Source organism: Sebastes fasciatus, chromosome 11 (assembly GCF_043250625.1).
Source record: "Sebastes fasciatus isolate fSebFas1 chromosome 11, fSebFas1.pri, whole genome shotgun sequence".
NCBI classification, from domain to species: Eukaryota; Metazoa; Chordata; class Actinopteri; order Perciformes; family Sebastidae; genus Sebastes; species Sebastes fasciatus.
In genome coordinates, this window is record NC_133805.1 from 34265181 (window position 1) to 34281130 (window position 15950).

Genomic DNA, 15950 nt, shown 5'->3' on the forward strand with positions numbered 1-15950 from the left:
AGGAGGCACAAGGACTCCCGGGAAGGAATGAAGTTAGTAACAACATGGACATGGGACATGAGTATATACAGAAGGAGAGGGGAGCTCAGTGTGTCATAGGAAGTTCCTTATGACAGTGTGTCATAGGAAGTCCCCCGGCAGTCTATGCCTATAGCAGCTTAAGTATAAGCGTTATCAAAGAGGAAAGTCTTTAGCCTACTCTTAAATGTAGAGACGGTGTCTGCCTCCCGGACTGAAACTGGGAGCTGGTTCCAGAGAAGAGGAGCTTGATAGCTGAAGGCTCTGGCTCCCATTCTACGTTTGGAGACTCTAGGAACCTCAAGTAACCCTGCATTCTGTGAGCGCAGTGCTCTAGTGGGGTAGTAGGGTACTATGAGCTCTTTAAGATATGATGGGGCCTGACCGTTTAGCGCTTTGTAGGTGAGGAGGACGATTTTAAAATCTATTCTGGATTTTACAGGCAGCCAGTGTAGAGAAGCTAATACAGGCGTAATATGATCTCTTTTTCTAGTTCTAGTCAGAACACGTGCTGCAGCATTCTGGATCAACTGGAGAGTCTTAAGAGACTTATTGGAGCAGCCTGATAATAGGGAATTGCAGTAATCGAGTCTAGAGGTAACAAATGCATGGACTAATTTTTCTGCATCATTTTGACACAGGATGTGCCTGATCTTCGCAATGTTACGTAGATGAAAGAAGGCAGTCCGTGAGGTTTGTTTAATGTGAGAGTTAAAGGACATATCCTGGTCGAAGACAACTCCCAGATTCCTTACGGTGGTGCTGGAGGCCAGGGCAATGCCATCTAAAGTAACTATATCATTAGATAATTTGTTTCGGAGGTGCTCAGGGCCTAGTACAATAACTTCAGTTTTGTCTGAGTTTAACATCAGGAAATTGCAGGTCATCCAGGTTTTTATGTCCTTAAGGCATGCTTGAAGTTTAGTTAACTGGTTTGTTTCGTCTGGCTTGATTGATAGATATAATTGAGTATCATCTGCATAACAATGAAAGTTTATGGAGTGTTTTCTAATAACATTGCCTAAGGGAAGCATATATAAGGTAAATAGAATTGGTCCAAGTACAGAACCCTGTGGAACTCCGTGACTAACTTTGGCGTACATGGAGGACTCATCGTTGACATGTACAAACTGAGATCGATCTGATAAATAGGACTTAAACCAACTTAGTGCAGTTCCTTTAATGCCAATTAAATGTTCCAGTCTTTGTAATAGGATGTCATGGTCAATGGTGTCGAAAGCAGCACTGAGATCTAGCAAGACAAGTACAGAGACAAGTCCTTTGTCCGATGCCATTAGAAGGTCATTTGTAATTTTCACTAGTGCTGTCTCTGTGCTATGGTGCACTCTAAATCCTGACTGATAATCTTCGAATAAATGATTGTTCTGTAGAAAGTCACACAGCTGACTGGCAACTACTTTCTCGAGTATTTTGGAGGTAAAGGGAAGGTTAGATATAGGTCTATAGTTGGCTAGGACCTCTGGATCAAGAGTGGGTTTTTTAAGAAGAGGTTTAATTACAGCTACTTTAAAGGACTGTGGTACATAGCCTGTTAGTAGAGACACATTGATCATATCCAGTAAAGAGGTGCTAACTAGAGGTAAAACTTCTTTAAGCAGTTTAGTTGGGATGGGGTCTAGGAGACAGGTAGATGATTTAGATGAGGAGATCAGTGAGGTTAATTTGTGGAGATCGATAGGAGAAAAGCAGTCTAAATATATATCAGGTTGTACAGCTGTTTCTAAGGTTCCTAAGTTTGAGGATAAATTGGTACCAGTTGACGGTAGGAGGTGATTAATTTTGTCTCTAATAGTTATGATTTTATCATTAAAGAAACTCATGAAGTCACTACTACTGAGGGTTGTAGGAATACATGGCTCAATAGAGCTGTGACTTTCGGTCAGCCTGGCTACAGTGCTGAATAGAAACCTGGGGTTGTTCTTATTTTTCTCTATTAATGATGAGTAATGGGCTGCTCTGGCATCACAGAGAGCCTTCCTATATGTTTTAAGACTATCTTGCCAGACTAAATGAGATTCTTCCTGTTTGGTGGAACGCCATATCCTTTCCAGTTTCCTCGATGCTTGCTTTAATTTGCGTGTTTGAGGGTTATACCATGGAGCTGACTTCCTTTGTTTTACTAACTTCTTTTTTAGAGGGGCAACAGAATCAAGTGTGATTCGCAGTGAGTCTGTAGCACTATCTACAAGATGATCAATTTGGGTAGGGCTAAAATTAACATACGAGTCCTCTGTTATATTGAGACATGGTATTGAATTTAATGCTGATGGAATCGCTTCCTTAAATTTAGCTACAACACTATCGGATAGACATCTAGTGTACACACTTTTATCTGATGGTGTATAGTCTAGTAATAAGAATTCAAAAGTGATTAAATAATGGTCTGATAAAAGAGAGTTCTGTGGAAAAACAATTAAATGTTCAATTTCAACGCCATATGACATAACAAGGTCGAGGGTGTGGTTAAAGCGGTGAGTGGGCTTATGCACGTTCTGCGAGAAACCAATTGAATCTAATAAAGAGATAAACGCAGTACTGAGGCTATCATTATCAACGTCCACATGAATATTAAAATCACCTACTATAATGACTTTATCTGTTTTCAGGACTAAGCTTGATAGAAACTCTGAGAATTCAGATAGAAATTCAGAATATGGGCCTGGAGCGCGGTACACTATAACAAATAAAATTGGCTGTAGTGCTTTCCAGGTTGGGTGTGAAAGACTAAGAACAAGGCTTTCAAATGAGTTATAATTTAGTTTAGTTTTAGGGTTTATTAATAGGCTCGAGTCGAAGATGGCTGCAACTCCACCTCCTCGGCCGGTGTCTCGAGGAATGTGAGTATTAATATGACTCGGGGGAGTGGATTCGTTTAGGCTGACATATTCTTCCTGACACAGCCAGGTTTCAGTAAGACAAAATAAATCAATGTGATTATCTGATATTAAATCATTTACTAGTAGAGCTTTAGATGACAGAGATCTGATATTTAAGAGTCCACATTTAATTCTCCTGTTTTGTTGCTTTATTGCAGTGCTAGTGTTAGATTTTATTAGATTATTATGTTTAACTCCTCTTCTGTTTACTTTTGATTTAATTAATTTAGGTGGGGCAGACACAGTCTCAGTTAGGTTTGGGGTTAAGCTATGGGTGGGTAACTGCTCTAATGGAAGCGCAGAGAAGTGTGTAAGACTACAGCTCTGCGTCCTGGAATGACCTCTGGTTTGTCATGGATTTGTTCCACCAACAATCTTGGTCAGATTTCTGGATAAGAGAGCCGCACCATCCCAAAGTAGGATGAATGCCGTCTCTCCTAATCAGACCAGGAATTCCCCAGAAAGGGTTCCAATTGTCAATGAAGCCCACATCGTTTGCTGGACACCACCACGACAGCCAGCTGTGGAATGACTTCATGCGGCTATACATGTCGTCACTGGTCAAGTTGGGGAGGGGACCAGAGAAAACTACGGAGTCCGACATTGTTTTTGCGTATGCACACACCGATTGGACATTAACTTTAGTGACCTCCGATCGACGTAACCGGGTGTCATTACCGCCGACGTGAATAACAATCTTACTGTATTTACGTTTATCCTTAGCCAGCAGTTTCAAAACAGATTCAATGTCGCCCGCTCTGGTCCCCGGGATGCAATTAACTATGGCAGCTGACTTCGCTAACTTCACGTTCCGCAAAATGGAGCTGCCGATAACCAGAGTTGGTTTCTCAGCGGGTGTGTCGCTGAGTGAGGAATATCTGTTAGAAACGTGAAGTGGTTGGTGGTTAACCGTGGGCTTCAGCTTACGACTATGCGTCCTTCGGACAGTCACCCAGCCTCCCGGCTGCTCGGGGGTTGCCGGGGGACGGCTAGCAGAAGCTAAGCTTGGCCGGTCTGCACCGGCTAGGGGCTGGCTAACTACAGAAGAAGCTAAAGCTAAAGTGCAGAACCGGGCTTCTAACTCGCTAACCCTCGCCTCCAATGCAGCGAATGCACTACACCTAATACATGTACCATTAGCTCTAAAGGAGGCAGAGGAATAACTAAACATAAGACACACAGAGCAGGGGAGAGCAGGAGAAGGAGAGAGAACAGGAGAAGGAGAGAGAACAGGAGAAGGAGAGAGAACAGGAGAAGGAGAGAGAACAGGAGAAGGAGAGAGAACAGGAGAGGGAGAGAGAACAGGAGCAGGGGAGAGGAGAAGCCATCGCTAACGGCTAAGCTACTGCTAAGCTACTGTTATGCTACGATACGATAGCCCAGCTAGCGTTAGCCGAGCTGAAAATGTGTGGTTAAGTCTCTAAAGAGGAGTGAGGTGTGAGTGCTTAAGCAGAACTAGTGTAGATATAAATGTAGCGGGTAATTATCCGCTGTAATGAAGAGTATATAACTATATTGCCCTGGATGTGCTAGAGCAGCTACAGAACACAGCAGCACACAGAAAGACAGACAACCGGAAATGAGGCAACCGGAAATGAGGCAATACGCTTACCGTAAGCACGTCAGCACGTCACGACATTACTTAATAATTTAACGCAAATTAGTTTTAGTGCCACTAATTTCTTTAACACATTAACGCAATTGAACTTTCAGAGCTTGTAGCGGGCTATTTCCAATAATAAATATATACATACATTTGCATAAAGCAAGCATATTTGTCCACTTCTATGTTGATAAGAGTATTAAATACTTTTTGAACAGATAAAAAAATGTGCGATTGATTTGCGATTAATTATTCTAATCTCCTCACAGGTACTGCATTTAGCATAAAAAACATGCTCAAATCATAACATGGCAAACTGCAGCCCAGCAGGCAACAACAGCCGTCAGTGTGCTGACTTGACTATGACTTCGTTTCAGTCACATATCCTGAGGTCAGAGGTCAAGTGACCCCTTTGAAAATCTGATTTTTAAGTGTCTAATGAAAGTTGTTTTAATGTGTTAAAGGCATTAAATCAAATTTGCGTTAACGCGTTATTACATTAACTTTGACAGCCCTAGTTTGTAACCTCTCTGAATTTCTGGTGTCCACTCTTTTAATTTGTCCTACATTCGAGCCACCAAGCAGCTTCCTGTACCGTATATTTTCCGTCCTGCTCCACCAAACTGCTCCAGAAATGAGCAGAAATGTTTTAACCACAACTCATAAAAACTGGAGTATTTGTTGATTGCTGGCACTGCGGAGCCTCCGTTCCCCTCAGCTCTCCCCTCTGCACATCTGAAACTTATTTTGCAGAGGGATTGTGACTGGCTGAGGTGCATTGTTTGTGCTGTTTAGCTTCCAGTAGGAAACAGTGTGAGCAGTTTCTTCTTTGCTGAGTCATCAAGTTATTTTTTTAAGAATATTCTGGCATGTGGAGGTTTGGGATTAAGTGTCACCATACCTGTTGTTGGCAGGAAAGAAAAAGTTAAGATTGCTGTTGATTAGTGTGAACAATAAACCACTTGTTTTTTTACAAGATGGTGAACCCCGACAAGCTGCTGTGGATATGAGTGATCCATGACTTGCCTCAAACTGCATGTGATTATCATAAAGTGGGCATGTCTGTAAAGGGGAGACTCGTGGGTACCCATAGAACCCATTTACATTCACATATCTTGAGGTCAGAGGTCAAGGGACCCCCTTGAAAATGGCCATGACAGTTTTTCCTCGCCAAGATTTAGCGTAAGTTTGGAGCATTATTTAGCCTCCTTCGTGACAAGCTAGTATGACATAGTTGGTAACAATGGATTCCTTAAGTGTTCCAGTTTAATATGATGCCAGTATCTTCACTCAAGCTTTAAAACTGAGCCGGCTACAATCTAAAAATCGCAAATTGCGTTAAAGAAATTAGTGGAGAAGGAATTTGCGTTCACACGTTATCGTGTTAACTTTGACAGCCCCAGCCTAAACGCTGGCTTGTTTAAACCTGTCTCACCGTCCGACTTCTCAATATTGCCGTGTTTCCAAGACTTTGATAAGAAACATTATTATAACTAGGGATGCTAATTTTGAAAAAAATAATTAACCGATAACCGACCCTCGTTAACCGATTATTAACCGACAAGATTAGTGCGTCTCATGTAGAGGTGCGCCAGCTGCAGTGTAGGAGCACAACTGACAATTGAGTCCTCAGTTCACCCGTCCGGGTGCGTTAGCAGCCACGGTGCTGCACGTAGTGTCGCCGACATGCAGCCACTCTCCCAGTAGAAGTCCCCCACCACCGCCGCATCATTTAGTTTAGTTTAGCAGGTTGTCAGCTGTGTGTCTGCCCGGCTTCACGACACTCTGTCGCCCAGCGTAACTTCAGCGAGTTTTCGACAGGCCGTGTGTGTGTGTGGGGTTGTCGGTGGCGTTTTAGCTGTGAACGTAGGTGTAGCAGACAGTGTGTGTACAGTTCATTTGTCTGTGAGTAGATACTACGAGGCTACAACTCCTCTGCTCAAGACCCAAGCCAACTTCCTGTATCTGTAACTCCGACTCAGACTCTCTTAAGGTGGACCAGCTTTTCTCCTTAAACTGACGAGCCGCTCCTCTGAGCTTTTTAATTAATTATTAATATTTATTTTAAACGATAGCATTAATCGTTAAAATTCTTAATGTCGGTTGACGGTTAAACGGTTAATTATTAACATCCCTAATTATAACTGATAGAAATAAAGAGCAAAACTATGAAAATATAAAATGATCCTTTAATCCCTACTGTTAAAAGGAAGAGATAAAAAAAAATGAGAATCTGTGGTTTCATATTTAATTTTTTGTTTATCTGCTCTGTTTTCCTTCGTTAGGTGACAGAAGCAGCCACAGATGAAACCTCTGCATCTGAACAGAAAACCGAGGCCTCAGAAGAAGATGAGGAAGCCAGCGCTGCAAAGGTGCAGTACTGGTTGATATTTATATGTTTGTTCATATTTAGATAGATCCTTTGTATCCTTTTTGGTCCTCTGGTGAATTATATAAGATTTAGTACTGTCGAAGTTAATGCAGATTTGTTTTAACGCCACTAATTTCATTAACGCAACTTGTGATTTTTAGGTTGCAGCGGACTCTGCAATCTACGATACAACTTTATTGTCAGTTTGCACTGAAATTCATTTTACATTCATAGGCAGCTCAATGTGAGAAAAAGTACACATACAATAGACATACTGTTACCATGAACAAACAGACAAATAAGATACATCAGACAAAAACCAAAAACATCACAACTGACCATACATAACACATTAAAAAATGACCTGTCTTCTTTACATCTCCTTAGCTGCACATTAATTATTATTTAGCAACAAGATGGACTGATGAACAAAAGCGTTCTTCAGCCTGATGCGATTAAGTATAGGGACTCTAAATCGCCTCTTGGAGGGCACAAGTTGATTAAAACATGAAAGGGATCACAAGAGATGCTGTTAGCAAGTCTGAGCATGCTCTTGTTGTGAGCTGCTTGAAAGGAGGTTGTCTCAGGTTGGCCAATGATCTTCGCACAAATTTTGATTTGGCTATAAAGTTTAGTTTTAAGTTTCACAGATAGACTACTGAGCCAGGCTGTGCTGCAGTACAACGGGACGCTCTGAATCACTGAACTGAAAAATAGAAAAATAATCTGGCTACTGGCTCCAAAAGATCTGAGTCTGAGAAGAAATTAAATGCGCTGCTGTATCTTCTTACAAGTAAATTCAATGTGAGGGGTCCATGATAGAGTGGAATCTATCATAACTCCCAGGTATTTGTAAGAAGAGACCTGTTTAATTCCCACTTTGTGAATTGTGAAGATATTGGCATTAGATGAAACCAGAAAACCGAAAAATCCATCAGTACCAACCATGTCATACTAGCTTGTCGTGAAGGAGGATAAATAACGCTCCAAACTTGCTGTCCACTTTATGATAATCACATGCAGTTTGGGGCAAGTCATAGTCAAGTCAGCACACTGACACACTGACAGCTGTTGTTGCCTGTTGGGCTGCAGTTTGCCATGTTATGATTTGAGCATATTGTTTTATGCTAAATGCAGTACCTGTGAGGGTTTCTGGACAAGATCTGTCATTGTTTTGTGTTGTTAATTGATTTCCAATAATAAATACATTAGCGCTGTCAATCGATTAGAATAATTAATTGCGTGATTGTCCATAGTTAATCGTGATTAATTGCAAATTAATCACAATATTTGTCATTGTTTTGTGTTAATTGATTTTCAACAATAAATATATACATATATTTGCATGAAGCAGCATATTTGCTCATTCCCATGTTGATAAGAGTATTAAAGGGCTCCAGATTAACTTTTTACATTGGTTGCACTGTTGTGCCAAACCTTTTCATTTAGGTGCACCCGAAACTTTTCACAGCGCCTTTTGGCGCTGCAATAATACATTTTCAGTGTTTTGTCAGTTCCCATAGGACAACATCAGGGACGTCACAATACTAGAAATTTAGTAGTCAATACCAATAATAGTAAAATTCCACGATCCTTCATACCAATTCGATACCACGGTAAAAAACAAAAGTAAAACAATAAATCCCGTGTACTTCAACATCCACTCCTTTATTACCGTTTGCAGGTCATAATTCCCGTTCTATTATCTATCGTCTTCAATCAACTGTATTTATTCAAGTTTCTCGCCAAAAACTAGATTTTATGCGATTACATATGAACACATCATGATATCATTATTTACCTTAGTCCGATACTCATCTTTACTGAATAGAGCCTGGACGCATCATAATGTGAATCAATGGCACCTCCCATTAAGCTCGCCTCCTGACGATTTCAGCATGCATGGATTTATTGTTCACTATGTAGCATTATCAATAGTGAGTTTACTGCGTACTGTCAGGTATCCATATGTTTACATATTACCTTGGTGTTAGAGAAGCGTAATGTAATGTGCACGATATTGAATGTGTGGCCGAGTGACAGAGAGAGATGCGCTCAGAGCAGATCAGCTGTTTGAGGATCATCGGAGCAGAGAAGTGTCTCATGTTATAATGTACAGTCTCTCTCACAGTGACTCAAAAGCATCCAATATGTGTTGTGAATAGAAAGCAAGAGAGAAAATGAAGCCTGTACTGAAGAAAGAAACTCTTCCTGTCTGGTGTTGGAGACTGTTTGTTGACCTGTTGATTCCTCTTTCAGAAGCCCAGCCCGGCCGAACCCGCCACAGCAGACCTGACGGCTCAGGAGACCAATGACCAGCAGACGGAGAGCGAAGCCCCGTCCCCTGCAGGTACGAACAACCAATGAGCCGTTTGATAGCCAGGTTGTTCTTTACATGTTACGTATGGCATCCGTACTCGTTCTCACCGCACTGACAAGAGTCACAAGCTGTTGTGAAGAAACTGCTCAGAGGTCTTTTTCTTCTTACAGCCACTGCAGCGGATTTTAAAGCTGCCAAAGAAAAACCACACGATAGTTTTACATTTATTATGAAAATCTAAACAGGAAGGATGCTTGTCAATCACACAGTATCAGGTGTCCTGGTTTGTTTCTAGAGTTATAATAACGTATTTTAAAATGCTGTTATACATACATAAAGCTCATTGTAAGGTTGTGGATTTAAGAAAAATAAATATGACTTAGTTTTTTAAAGTAAATGTTTTAGGGCTGCAACTAACAACTAGTTTCATAATCAAATTAATCAATAAATCCTTTGGTCTGTAAATGTGCTTTATGTCTGTAAATCAGTTCGTAAAACTTGTTTTGTCCAACCAAACCGTAAAATATTTATTTAAACATATGTGTCAGACCGGCACATACGGGTCCTTTTGGGGGTAAGAAAATCCCGTAGACTTCGATGCAATTTGACGTATGTTTGGAATGTAATTCTGGCAAATCCGTATGCATTCATCTCTTGTTATACAAATGATTTTTTTATACACATGTTTAATAATTATTTAGCGATCTTATCTGAGCCTGAGCATTTGCGATTCCTTAATAAATGAAGGAAGGAACAACAGCAATTTTTGTGTTTTCGTGACAAAACGTATTTTGGAGACCTCATCAGGGATTCCTCCTGGTGAAAGATCTTGTAGTGTGTGACCTCCTGTCGCCGGTCTGTCACGTAGTGTGAAAACCACAACGACTTAAAGACTCCTGATTACAAGACAGCAGGTTGTGTAGTGTGAACAGTACAGAGATCTGACGGCTTTGAAAGTTGTGTTGCGTGAACTTGTCTTAATCGTCCGTTTTGGTCTCCGTCAACTAAGATTTCTTTAGTCGGTTAGTCATTTTTTATGCATTTTTCTTGCTGAATGACTTCAGAAACGTAAGAGCACGTCTCTGGTAAACACAAGATTTAAAGGGGAGTTTAAATCTATATTTTCTTTGTGGAGAAACTCAGTTTTACAGATCTGTCGATTAAACCATCTAATCGATTAGCCAACAAAACTGTATGTGTTAGCCCTGGTGTGTATCATTATGGCCTGTATTTTAATTAATTTTTAGTTTATAGAGCAGCTGCTTTCAACCGTATGTCTTTGCTCTCTTTGTCATGAAATGGACTCTTAAAACTGAGAAGAAACCCTTTTTTTTTTTCAAATTAAAGATTTTATTTTCATCTTAAAAGAACAGGACAAATAGTGGCATTGTTACAACTTTCTTTGACTGACCACGTTGTGTCCCAAAGAAAACCTTAAACGGTCTGTTCACCAAAGCCATAAAAACAAAATTTCAACAGCGACGTATTTTCATAGAAACCGTGTCCTTGTTAATCGGAATAATTCACAGAACTCACTGTGAACATGTTTTTATTGGACGTACTTTACACTGAAAGTGGTCTCAATGAAAACTGTTGACGGTGTGTACACAAGTGAGAATTTTGTTTTCTAATTTGGATGAACAGACCTTTTTAAAAGTTATCCACTAATCTTGAAATGCAGCTCTAAAAGTTTTAAACTCTACTACACTTTATTCAGGAGGAAAAAGAAACTTACTGTATTTCCTTTTTATTGGCAGCACTTTGTCTCTTGCTGTTTAAATGCAGAACTTCTGGATCATTTGATTTTATTTGGGGAGGGAAAAAAAAGGGAACAGAGAAGAAAGCTAAGACATAAAGTTGAAGATTTGATGCACTTGGTCTCAACGCCAACACTTGTAAAGAGTTTCAAGGATTGCTGCCAAAGCTGAGAGAAACCGCTCCGTCAGCTCAGTTCAGATGAGTTTCCCACAACGTCCCTCACTTGTTTAACCACTCAAAAGGTTTCGTTCAGCTTGTCAGAGCTTGTTAAGCAAACTGGAACGATGACTAGTCTGAGAAATTACAGTCGTCTGGAACACAGTCACCAAAGTGGTTGAAATTAATTCACGACTTAAGGGCAGAAACTAAAGTTGAATAGATGTTTTTCTTCTCAGCAGACATTTTGACTAATAACATTACTAATTGCTGGACCAGAGCCACCGTTAAATTAGTTCCACCTGTGCTGATGTTGGCATGACAAGTTCAAATGTCTGCTGTGGAAAAGGCTTCTGGGTTTGAGAACAATAAAGAAATGAGAGTGCTCTGATGTTATCAAGACTGAGGTTAGCAAGATTTATTCAGAAAGAGACAAACTCGGGCAGTTTGGATGAAGTTTAAATAGCTTTTTATGAGCCATGCTCCACCACCATGACATTGACATCCGTGGTATTTAGTAGAGATGCACCGATCCGACTTTTTCAGTCCTGATATCGATGGCGTTACCTGGGCTTTGAGTACCGGCAGATACCAGTGTTTAATTAATACGCTTGTATGCCTCACTGTGGAGAAGTGACTGGGATAAGACTACATCAGGCTTGACTTAAACATTGCTTTCTTTATTTTGTAAAACAAAATGTAACAAATAAATAGATGGATATAAATTTAGTGAATTGTTGTTTATCATTGTATATAATAATTGTGTATATATATATCCATCCATCCATCTTCAACCGCTTATCCGGGATCGGGTCGCGGGGGCAACAACAAACTTCCCTTTCCCGGGCCACATTAACCAGCTCTGACTGGGGGATCCCGAGGCGTTCCCAGGCCAGAGTAGAGATATAATCTCTCCACCTAGTCCTGGGTCTTCCCCGTGGTCTCCTCCCAGCTGGTCGTGCCTGGAACACCTCCCAAGGGAGGCGCCCAGGAGGCATCCGTGCTAGATGCCCGAACCACCTCAACTGGCTCCTTTCGACGCAAAGGAGCAAGGACTCTACTCCGAGTCCCTCACGGATGACTGAGCTTCTTACCCTATCTCTAAGGGAGACGCCAGCCACCCTCCTGAGGAAACCCATTTCGGCCGCTTGCACCCGCGACCTCGTTCTTTCGGTCATGACCCAACCCTCATGACCATAGGTGAGAGTAGGAACGAAGATTGAACGGTAGATCGAGAGCTTTGCCTTCCGGCTCAGCTCTCTTTTCGTCACAACGGTGCGGTAAAGCGAATGCAATACCGCCCCTGCTGCTCCGATTCTCCGACCAATCTCACGTTCCATCGTCCCCTCACTCGCGAACAAGACCCCGAGATACTTAAACTCCTTCACTTGGGGTAAGGACTCATTCCCTACCCGGAGTAGGCAATCCACCGGTTTCCTGCTGAGAACCATGGCCTCAGATTTAGAGGTGCTGATTCTCATCCCGACTGCGTCACACTCGGCTGCGAACCGATCCAGTGAGTGCTGGAGGTCGCAGACCGATGATGCCAACAGGACCACATCATCTGCAAAAAGCAGCGATGAGATCCTCAGCACACCGATCTGCAAACCCTCCTCCACCCGACTACGCCTCGATATCCTGTCCATGAATATCACGAACAGGATTGGTGACAAAGCGCAGCCCTGGCGGAGGCCAACCCCCACCGGAAACGAGTCCGACTTATTGCCGAGGATCCGAACACAGCTTTGGGCGTACAGGGATTGGATGGCCCTGAGAAGTGCCCCCCTCACCCCGTACTCCCGCAGCACCCCCCACAGTATCTCCCGGGGGACCCGGTCATATGCCTTCTCCAAGTCCACAAAACACATGTAGACTGGATGGGCATACTCCCAGGCCCCCTCCAGGATCCTTGCGAGAGTGAAGAGCTGGTCCGTTGTTCCACGGCCAGGACGGAATCCGCATTGTTCCTCTTCGATCTGAGGTTCGACTATCGGCCGAACCCTCCTTTCCAGCACCTTGGAGTAGACTTTACCAGGGAGGCTGAGCAGTGTGATACCCCTGTAATTGGCACACACTCTCTGGTCCCCCTTTTTGAAAAGGGGAACCACCACCCCGGTCTGCCACTCCTTAGGCACTGTCACCGACTTCCACGCGGTGTTGAAGAGACGTGTCATCCAAGACAGCCCCTCCCCACCCAGAGCCTTCAGCATTTCTGGGCGGATCTCATCAACCCTCGGGGCTTTGCCACTGTGGAGTTGTTTGACTACCTCAGTGACTTCCACCAGGGTAATTGATGATGGTCCCCCATCAGCTTCCAGCTCTGCCTCTACCATAGAGGGCGTATTGGTCGGATTCAGAAGTTCCTCAAAGTGCTCCTTCCACCGCCCGATTACCTCCTCAGTTGAGGTCAACAGTGTCCCATCCTTACTGTACACAGCTTGGATGGTTCCCCGTTTCCCCCTCCTAAGGTGCCGGATGGTTTTCCAGAAGCACTTTGGTGCCGACCGAAAGTCCTTCTCCATAGCTGCTCCGAACTCCTCCCACACCCGCTGCTTTGCCTCCGTCACGGCAGTGGCTGCTGCTCTTCGGGCCCGCCGGTACCTTGCAACTGCCTCCGGAGACCTCCGAGATAACATATCCCGGAAGGCCTCCTTCTTCAGTCGGACGGCTTCCCTGACCACCGGTGTCCACCACGGTGTTCGAGGGTTGCCGCCCCTTGAGGCACCTAAGACCTTAAAACCACAGCTCACCGCCGCAGCTTCAGCAATGGAAGCTTTGAACATCGTCCACTCGGGTTCAATGCCCCCAACCTCCACAGGGATGCCAGAAAAGCTCCGCCGGAGGTGTGAGATGAAGATCTCTCGGACAGGGGCCTCCTCCAGACGTTCCCAGTTCACCCTCACTACGCGTTTGGGCTTACCAGGTCTGTCCAGAGTCTTCCGCCACCCTCTGACCCAACTCACCACCAGATGGTGATCAGTTGACAGCTCCGCCCCTCTCTTCACCCGAGTGTCCAAAACATGCGGCCTCAGATCAGATGATACGATTACAAAATCGATCATCGACCTTCGGCCTAGGGTGCTCTGGTACCACGTACACTTATGAGCATCCTTATGTTCGAACATGGTGTTCGTTATGGACAGTCCATGACTAGCACAGAAGTCCAACAACAAACGACCACTCGGGTTTAGATCAGGGAGGCCGTTCCTCCCAATCACGCCACTCCAGGTGTCTCCATCGTTGCCCACGTGCGCGTTGAAGTCTCCCAGGAGAACTATGGAGTCCCCTACTGGAGCCCCATACAGGACTCCATTCAGGGTCTCCAAGAAGGCAGAATACTCCGAACTGCTGTTTGGTGCATACGCACAAACAACAGTCAGAGTTTTCCCCCCCATAACCCGAAGGCCGCTATGTTGGAGTCCACCGGGGTAAACTCCAACATAGCGGCACTCAGCCGGGGATTTGTGAGTATCCCCACACCCGCCCGGCGCCTCACACCATGGGCAACTCCAGAGAAGAATAGAGTCCAACCCCTATCCAAAAGTACGGTTCCAGAACCGAGGCTGTGCGTAGAGGTAAGCCCTACCAGATCCAACTGATAGCGCTCCACCTCCCGCACAAGCTCCGGCTCCTTCCCCCACAGAGAGGTGACGTTCCACGTCCCCAGAGCCAGCCTCTGCCGCCCGGGTTCAGTCCGTCGAGGTCCCTGGCCTTCACTGCCACCCGTGTGGCAGCGCACCCGACCCAAGCGGTTCTTCCCGCAGGTGGTGAGCCCACAGGATGGAGAGGAGGGGGGTGCCACGTTCCTTCTTCGGGGTATCCCCGGCCGGGCTCCGTGGCAAGCCCGGCCACCAGACGCTCGTTGACGGGCCCTCCGTCTGGGCCTGGCTCCAGACGTGGGCCCCGGGCTTCCTCCGGGCCGGGTAACTTCTCCTCTGCCTCGTGTCGTCATTGGGGTTTTTGTGAACCATTCTTAGTCCGGCCCCTCACCTAAGACCAATTTGCCATGGGAGACCCTACCAGGAGCACGAGGCTCCAGACAACACAGCCCTCAGGGTCATAGGGACACACAAACCTCTCCACCACGTTAAGGTGATGGTTCCCGGAGAGAGAGATATATATATCTATCTATATATATATAGATAGATATATAGATATAAATATCTATATATATTGTGATGGCTAGATGACTGGGTCAGAGCATCTCCAGAACTGCAGCTCTTGTGGGATGTACCCGGTCTGCAGTGGTCAGGAGGACCTACCAAAAGTTGTCCAAGGAAGAAAAACCGGTAGTCAGACCCGAGGCTCATTGATGCACGTGGGGAGCGAAGGCTGGCCCGTGTTGTCTGATCCAATAGAAGAGCTGCTGGAGCTCAAACTGCTGGAAATTTGAATGCTGGTTCCGATAGAAAGGTGTCAGAACACACAGTGCATCGCAGTTTGTTGCATATGGGGCTGCGTAGCCGCAGACCGGTCAGGGTGCACCGTGCTGACCCGTGTCCACCGCCAAAAGCGCCTACAATGGACTCTTCAGAATGTCTCTGAATGTCATGTTTGGTAAATAAATTGGGATACTCCTGAAGCACTAATAAAATACATTATATTTAGATTATATAATGACGTAATGGTGTTTTCATCTTTTTTTCCAGACCCTGATTCTGAAAATCCAAATGAGGAAGAGGAGGAAAACGAGGAGGAGAAATCCAAGGTACTCTAAAACATTACGTTTTTTAATGCCTACCAGAAATGTCCAGTCTTTGTTAGGAGAGAATACGAATCTAAACATAAGAATATATACAAAACAATTAGTAATTATAGTAATGTAAT

At 44.0% G+C, this 15950-nt stretch overlaps 1 protein-coding gene across 2 annotated transcripts in view; it reads left to right on the plus strand.

Moving 5' to 3' along the window:
• The window catches only part of LOC141777768 (uncharacterized), a 42007-nt gene that overhangs the window by 14100 nt on the left and 11957 nt on the right, over positions 1-15950 (plus strand). For both annotated transcript variants that reach the window (XM_074652314.1, XM_074652315.1), the window contains exons 7-9: positions 6804-6890; positions 9149-9239; positions 15773-15831. In XM_074652314.1, coding sequence (XP_074508415.1) covers positions 6804-6890; positions 9149-9239; positions 15773-15831 — 237 coding nt within the window. The remainder of the gene's footprint in view (positions 1-6803; positions 6891-9148; positions 9240-15772; positions 15832-15950) is intronic.